Source organism: Pinus tabuliformis, chromosome 1_1 (assembly GCF_031772625.1).
Source record: "Pinus tabuliformis cultivar Carrire ecotype Pingquan chromosome 1_1, CPIR1, whole genome shotgun sequence".
Classification (NCBI taxonomy): Eukaryota; Viridiplantae; Streptophyta; class Pinopsida; order Pinales; family Pinaceae; genus Pinus; species Pinus tabuliformis.
Window position 1 is genome coordinate 428,758,205 of NC_142297.1, and position 8,936 is coordinate 428,767,140.

An 8,936-nucleotide genomic window follows, 5' to 3' on the forward strand; every position below is an offset into this window, starting at 1 on the left:
CTCAGGTGCTTCTGGGGGCCTGGCGATTGCTTGGAACTCGCAGGCAGTTTCCCTCTCAGACTTCCATGCCTCGCATCACCTCATCCAGGCTACGTTTCACATCTTGGGTACCAATGTCTACGGCAATCTGTCAAATGTTTACTTCCCTCAAGAACCAGGTAGCAAGATAGCGCTTCTTGACACAATAGAAGACCTAAGCAACAATAGAAGATACCCGCTTTGGATGGTAGCAGGGGACTTCAACATGATTACGCAGACGAATGAAAAGCTAGGAGGCAGGAGCAGATTGGAGCCAGAGGACTCCCACTTTCGAAGCTTCATTCAATCCTCCTCTCTCATCGATATGCCTTTCTGCAATGGCACCTTCACATGGAGTAATCGGAGATCAGGCAAATATCAAATCGCCTCAAAGCTGGACCGCTTCCTCCTTTCGGACAACGCAGTCCACCTAGGCGGAGATTTCTCTGCAGCAATCCTCGCACACTCGGGTTCGGACCATTGGCCAATCGCCCTTCAATGGTAGCGGCCAGGTAACACACTCAAACGTCCTTTTCGTTTTGAAGGTTTTTGGCTTACACATCCCTCCTTCAAAGATTTTGTGAAATCCATCTGGAACGCCTTCATTCCCCCCGAAGGCTCCAAAATGTATCAATTTCAGCAAAAGCTTCGCTTTCTTAAAGACCACCTTAAACGATGGAATAAGGATATCTTCGGCAACATCTTCCAGGACCAGCAGAAGCTCACTCAGGACCTGGAGACTCTTCACCAACAGGTCATTAAGGAAGGACACACTGAAGCTAGCTTGGAACAGGAACGCCATATACACAGTCAGCTGGACAACAGAAGAAAGCAGGAGGAGATTTATTGGAAACAAAAGTCAAGGGTTAGATGGTTAAAGGAGGGAGAGCACAATACTAAATTCTTCCATAAAACCACTGTGCAAAGAAGAATCCACAACAAAATCCCGTTTTTACAAAAACCGTCAGGAGAGAAAGTGGAAACGCATGAAGGGATTGAAGAGGTTCTCCTAAATCATTTCAAGCAGATTCATAAGGAGGAAAAAGAAGACAGGCGAAGGGCCATTAGTAAAATCACGGACAAGATACCAAAACTTATCTCAGAGGAGCAAAACGAGCACCTCATGCGACCCATTCTACCACAGGAAGTAGATGATGCCATGAGGCAGCTAAAGGAGGGTAAAGCCCCAGGACCAGACGGCTTCTCCACTACCTTCTTTCACGCCTTCTGGGATTTGATAAGGGAGGAGGTCTGGCAGATAGTGGAAGAATCTAGGGCAATGCGCTGGCTCTTGCCCTCTCTCAATGCCACTTTCTTAGCGCTCATTCCCAAGGAGGAGGACTCTATCACTCCGGACAAGTTCAGACCCATTGCGCTTTGCAATGTTATTTACAAAGTAATTTCAAAAGTGATAGCAAATCGCCTGAAACCTCTTCTCCTCGGGCTCATCTCCCCGGAACAGTCAGGGTATGTGGAAGGGCGGCATATTATGGATGGCATTCTTCTTTCTCACGAAATTATTCACTCCCTCAAGCACTCAAAGCAATCAGGTATGCTTCTCAAGCTTGATCTCTCCAAGGCATTTGACAAATTAGATTGGAATTACATACAGGAGATGCTAAAAGCCTTTGGTTTCTGTGCTCCCTGGATTCGTTGGATCATGAATATGATCACCTCTACTCACTTCTCTATACTAGTCAATGGCTTCCCCTCACGTCCCTTCAACCCTTCTCGAGGCATTCGCCAAGGCGACCCCCTCTCCCCCTTCCTTTTCATTTTAATGGCGGAAGGATTGGGAAGGCTCATCAAGCATGCTCTCCACTCGCATCAAATTAAAGGCATCTCTATTCATAATTCCCCAGCCAATTCCCATCATCAGTTTGTGGACGACACTATGCTTTTTGGATACCCCTCGGCACAAGAAGCCCGTCGCCTCAAATCCCTCCTTCAAGCCTTCTCGGAAGCCTCTGGAATGTGTATAAACAATGCTAAATCTCAAATTTTCTTTTTCCACACACCTCCTTCAGTCAAAACTGCCGTCTCCCGCATTTTAGGCTTCCCCGTGGCCTCTCTGCCCTCCAAATACTTAGGTGCTCCCCTCTCGGTCTCTGCCCTCAAACTTCCAGCTTGGCGATCCCTGCTAGAGAACCTGGAAAATCGACTCTCTCAATGGACTTACAGATCCCTTAACTTGGCTGGACGAATTGTCCTTATTAAATCTGTCTTGCAGGCCATGCCTCTGTATTTATTCTCTATTTTAGCAGCGCCTAAATGGGTGCTAAAAAGCATAAGAAATCTGCAGCGAAATTTCCTCTGGAGCAGCGCCGCCACTAATCGCAAATGGGCATTAGTCAAGTGGTCCACTGCCTGTATGCCCAAGGAAAAGGGAGGAATAGGATTGAGGGACCCTGAACACAGCAACTCCATAATGAACGCCAAGATATGGTGGCAATGGATCACTTGCCCAGAAAAGCCTTGGGGGAAAGTGTGGACAGCCAAATACGCAGAAGACCGCCCCCAAGAGGAGCTCATTCGCTTCATACCCACTGAAAAGGGTTCCACTATATGGAATGCGGCTAAACAACACTATCAGCTCATCCAAAAGCACAGCTTTTGGGAAATTAGGAATGGCCGTACAGCTCGTTTTTGGACTGATGCTTGGAACCAGCAGCCCAAACTTCAAGACAATCTGCACCCGGATATCATCCCTGATGAACCAAACCAACTTCATAAAATGGTTCATCAATTCTGGGTCAACGAATTGGAGCACAATTTTCGAAAATGGAAGGGAAGCGACCAGATTCTCCATCACCCAGGCACTCATCGGCAAGAGGAACTCTCCACTAAACTTAATAAAAGAAGGATAAGGTATGATGATGGTAGTGATATTCTTAGATGGGGTTACTTGCCAAAAGGGGCTTACTCCACTTCAGAAGCTTACAGGCTGTTGAATTACTTCCCCTCTCCCCCTGACCCGTTGTGGAGCAAGATCTGGAAGCTGGGACCTTGGCCAAAGATCACATACTTTCTGTGGTTGGTAAGTCACAAAAAAATTCTCACTTGGGATCAGCTTCGGAAACGGCGTTTCAGTGGCCCTTCAATATGTATGAACTGTGCTCAGAATGAAGAAACTCTTAACCACCTCCTGGATACCTGCCCTTTCGCCAAGTGTCTATGGGACAAGGCCAGCTTCCGATGCCAAAAAAAATGTAAGGGAGAGAATGATATAGTCAATTCCTTAAGACTCTGGCCAATGCAGCCCTTCGACTGCCAGATCCTAAACCACCTTTGGAGCATTATACTGGGCATAGTTCTCTGGAACATCTGGAAGGAACGCAACCAGCGAATCTTCAGGGATAAGCACTCACCTTTAGAAGAAACCTGGAGAAGAATTCATAAGAACATTCAGGAAACTATGGCTCTCCGGAATTGGTCCAAGGAAGACTTCCCCTCCACTGATGTTGAGCGCAACATATTAGGCAACTGGCAGCTACAACTCTCCCCTGACTCTCTCTTCAGCAACTCTCCCTCCCCAACCATAAGGATTGACTGTCAGTGGAAAGCTCCCCCCAAAAACACCTTCAAGATAAACTTCGATGGGGCCTCCAAAGGGAACCCAGGGGAAGCTGGATATGGTGGACTCATCCGAGATTCTTCAGGCCAAGCCATTAGGATCTATTTTGGAAATCTAGGGTGGGACACCAACAATTCTGCAGAGTTGGAAGGCCTTTTGCAAGGACTGGTGCAAGCAGAGACTCTCAATCTTCAATCCTTGATTGTCGAAGGGGACTCCCAGATTCTGATCAACTTAGCTACTAGACTACAGAACGGCTCGAATGCGAGAAAAGTGGCGCCAAGTTGGAGGCTTGAGGCAAGAATGAATGAGGTAGCACAGCGGATCAACAATTTTAGAGCCGTCTCCTTCACTCATACTAAAAGGGAGGGCAACAAAGTTGCGGATCTCCTGGCCAACATAGGAACTGAAACGAGAAAGCCGCTCCTATCAGGGGATACTAGCATCTTAACTAACAGACAGCAATTACAGGAATACCAAAACCTCATCTTTGCAGAGGCTCAGTCCCCGGATCCGGGTGACGCGTTGGTTGATGGCATGATGCCACATGATAAGAGATCTACGCCACGTGAAGAGGACGGAGGCATTAACTATACAAGCCGGCGGAGGGATGGTTTAAGCGAGTCGCCCCAGTGCATCCTTAATGGAGCAGCTGAGGATGATGACAGGCCTGCGTAAGGCATTCAATGCGGTTATCGATTCAAGAAATGGCCAGGAGAATTTATATGAGCGTTGGTCTGCAAAAGAATTTCATGGTTGCTCAGGGAATGTTTACGGTGCTCGTGTCATTAGAGAGGCGAAAGGTAGGGGTGACAACAGGTCCCCCACTGATTATCTCTGTCTGTGTTTGCGCTCTCCGAAGTTTGGTTTTACAGTATCGTGGAAAGGGCAAAAGACGGGGGGTGCTTGCCTTCTGTTTTGGGAAGTTGGAGGCTCGATGGTTAGGGAAAGAATGCCGTGTAGGAGGGGCAGTGGGCATGGCCAATTCCCCCGCCCACCCGCAGCAAACTTACACCATCACTGCTGTTGTGTGTATTGCCATCGCCGGGGGGTGCTAACCCAATTCCTGCCAGGCACATTCTGGAAGTTGGTAATTCTGTGGAGTTGGCGCCCAGTCTTCCAGCTTTTGGCTCGGTCGTTTTTTCGCTGGGCAGTTCTGAGGGCTCTGAGGGGGTCAATGCACACATCTCTGTGCTCTTCACAAAATCTCCTGAGGTGGATGATGATGGGTCTTCGCTGGTTCTGGGGGCGGAAGACGCAGCGAAGGAGAAGGGGAAACTCCCTCTGGGGGAGTCGTCAACAATGGGAGCCCCCTCTGAGAAGGGCAAAGGAAAAGCATTACTGGGGGAGTCTTCCACTGCTGGAGGTGCACATCGGCCGCCTCACCCCCAATCTCCACTTCTTATTCTGTCATCCCCTTCGCATAGCACACCAGCCATGGAAGACAGCGAAGCCGAAGGAGATGAAGGCAGCAAAAGTATGGAGGAAGAGACCGAGAATTAATTCTCACCGTCTCTCTCCTGTTCGTGTTTACTCTGCTCAGGACGAGTCTTTTCAAGCTAGGTTCGCGGGTCAGGTTAATTTTCAAGCTGATGTTCTTGTTTTGTTAATTTCGTGTTTTGATGCCAAGTCCTGTGGGCGGTTTCTACCAACGTAGCAGGTGCGTGGTTCTGTAATGTGTTTTGGTCAATTTCTGTCACAGTCGTGTTTTGATGCCAAGTCCTGTGGGCGGTTTCTACCAACGCAGCAGGCGCGTGGTTCTGTAATGTGTTTTGGTCAATTTCTGTCACAGTCTGTACCGGGCCATAATATGGTGTTAATTGCCCCTGGGCAGGCAAGCTTCGTGTTCTTGGTTAAGTTCTCAGAGTCAAGCATTTTGGTCTTTTGGGTCAACATTGCCCTGCGCGGCAACACCATGAAATTGTCAATGTCACCCATGGTTAAGCCTTTAGCCATGGGCAGCCAGCATATCAAGATGTAATTTATTTTGTTGTACATATTAATATATAAGTAGCTAGTTTTACCGATAAAAAAAATATATATATCAATGAATAAAGAAAAAAAATAGAATGTAAACAAAAAGTTCAATTATTTCCTAATAAGAATAGTAAAAGGTAGAATATGTAATTCATTTCATTCTTAATATAAAATTAATATATAACGATATATTAATGGTATTTAAAAAAATAATAATAAAGAATTTGAGCTATAAATAAAATATTTTGATAAAAAAATATGATTAAAATATTTCAAGTAGTCTTACTGTTATATATTTGAGATCTTTTTAGGTATATTCTCTAGCCATTTGAAATCTAGCAAAGATTTGTTGCAACAATAAGTTAAGTTGTGTAATTTACACAATCCAAGTGTCCCTTTCAAAGGGTTAAATCCATTTATTTATTTGAAAATTGCAATTTAAACACCAAAGAATTTTATATTGCACTATAAAATAAATCCACACCTCCACCCTAAAATAAATTCGCACCTCAAGAGATTTAATCCCTCTCGAGGCTTGATAGATCCATGAATAAACTGAATCTATAATGATGAATATGGAAACTATTTTATATAGTGGTGAATATGGAAACTATTTTCTCATGAAGAAAATATCAACTATTTTCTATAATTCCTAACAAATCCATGAAAAACATTGATATTTAAATATATACATATATTATTCATGATTTTAAGTATGTGAACATCAACCACTTAATTTTGACAATGTAACTCTAATCATTTTTAATATTTGTTTTAAATAGATTTTACATATTTCATAACTTTTCTCTGATTAAAAGGTTAATAAATAATTTTTTTAAGGTCATAGATAAGTTAGAAACCAAATATTTCAACAATCTCACCATTCTATATTTTGCCTCCTTATCTCCTTTTACGTACATTTTTCACTATTTTGAAATCTAACAAAGATTTGTCAGAATTGTAAGTTTAAGTTGTATAGTCTACACAATCCGAATTCTCAAATAGTTTTGCAAGGGGTTGAATCAATTTATACATTAAAAATGTTAAACAATGAAAATTGTTATATTGCATTCTAAAAGTAACTTGCACTTTAATATATATAATCCCACTAGAAGCTCATACACTTATGTAGAAATTTTGAATAATATAACACTTATTCACAGAGATTATCCCGATTATACACTATTGTGGAATGCATGCATAATACATAACCTCCTCTACATTGATCATCAATTTTGCGGAATTAAAAACAATGAAACATCAATTACATGCACACATTAACACAGTATGTAACCCAGGGAAAGCATACAGCTGAAAACCCCCAACTATCTATATATTATAATGATTGAGAACATGTAACAATACATAGTACAATACTCCTCACAAGTACTCAGTACTATCTCCACCTATTACACACAAACTAGCTCAGATCTGAATCAATCACAGGTTCAAATCTCCTCCGTTGCTTGCCTGCCTCCACTGCGCAATCCTGCATGAGAATAATGATGAATGGCTAAAGCAAACTCATATTTCCTTGGCTGAACCACGCAATCCTCATTGGCATTAGTCAATCCATTGATTGTGCAAGATCTCATGCACAACTATAGTCACAACTGATATTAATCTCAACCTATAACACCTATCTCCACTGAACTATCCATGCACTAAGTTAACTGATGTATTCTTTAGTTGCTTTATGAGTTAATAATTAATGAATTAATTAAAATTAATTCACATCACTCATCACTAGTGTATTCTGCAGTTATACTAAATACAACTAGTTTAACCAAGTCAAACTGAACACAACTCCATCAACTCCTCAATCAACTCCACCAAACTCAACCACATGAGTTCTAACTGAAGTCCATCATGAAATTGCTCAACTGACCCATAAAAAAATCGTATTTCCTTCTGACAGTTGCATGTGCCACATCTGTAGCTTGAACAGAAGTGCTCCAAGAGGATAAGATAATGTTTATAGTACAAATATTATTAAAGCTAATAATATTCGACTGTTTTATTTTTAGCCTGGCAGTCTAAAAATAGACTTCACCCATATGTCTAAAAATAGAAGTCCATCTAGTTTTACCAACATTAGCAATCATCCACAAATAGCATCCTACAACTCATAGACCATGATCCATATGTCTAAAAATAGACTTTGCGCCAAAAATAGCCTGTGGGCCCACTTAGTGAAGGTGACTCCTTTCCACTAAGCTCCATCATCTTGTTGCATTTTCAACACTCCCTCTCAACAAGATATGGATTATCTGCAATCCCTATCTTGCAACTCTGGAATGTTCTGCATGCAACACATTTGCCCGGTCCACTTGCTCCAACAACACTTGAAACAAAAACACTCCCAATTGACCACTCTGTTGGGCTAGGAACATACTCTTATGCTAAAGCTCTACCTGCTGCTGACGAGTGCTCCCTCTCTGACATCTGCGCTACTGCAACATCTCCATGCATCTCGCACCATTGCACACTTCTTTGTGCCACCTAGCACTATGCAAAACACTTGTGCCTCTCGCATTGTTGCAGCCTACTAGCTATGCGCTATCCTGGGATTCCCTACATTGTCACTCTCTCTGTCGCTCCATTCGCATCTGTCTCTACCCAATTAGTCAGTTCTTGCTACTCCACATCGGGGCTACCGTAGTAAGGTCTCATCTAAGAGGTTGGGTACCTCAAGGATCTTTCCCCTCCTCCTTGGGACGATCACTCTATATCACCCCACCTCCTACCTGGAGGTATGGCTGCATGTGATCCCTCAACCCACCTGGCTCTAAGTTTCCCCCTACTGGAGGTCTCTGCATGAGTAGATGTCTCTACTTGATCTCCTCTCATCTTCCCTTGTTGTGGTTGCTCCAAAACCTCCTGAAGCTGCTACACAAATCATGGCTCCTCCATAATCATTTGAGACTTCTTCTGGCTCTGAATGTTGAGAGGTAATATACGCTCCCTCTCAACCACCAAGTCTCCATCAGTTGCCTCGCTGCTCAAGGCTTTGCATGCATCTTGAACCTCAAGAGCATACAGGTTCTTGACCCGTGAACCAATCTTCTTCACCTGTCTAGTGATGATGTGTCTAAGGAAAAACTTTCCCTTACTGAAGACTACATCATAGCCTCTGTCTTCCAGCATCGTGATCAACACCAAGTTTCTCTTCAGTCCTGCTACATACTTGACATCGATCAAGGTAAGGCGAGCTCTATGCTCCCTCTGAAAAATAACCGTGCCTACACATGAGACACTATACTTCTCATCATTACCCATCACTATGAGTATCTGGTGATCTTTCTCCTCCAAAGTCTTGAACAAACTCTTGTCATTGGTCATGTGGAAAGAAGCTCCACTGTCAAGA

The 8,936-nt window shown here is 43.5% G+C and overlaps 1 protein-coding gene across 1 annotated transcript; it reads left to right on the forward strand.

The window, feature by feature from the left end:
• Positions 1-643: 643 nt before the first annotated feature.
• LOC149213540 (uncharacterized) lies at positions 644-4,270 on the forward strand. Its single transcript, XM_089389062.1, has one exon. The coding sequence runs from the start codon at positions 644-646 to the stop codon at positions 4,268-4,270; it is 3,627 nt and encodes a 1,208-aa protein (XP_089245188.1).
• The last annotated feature ends 4,666 nt before the right edge of the window (positions 4,271-8,936 follow it).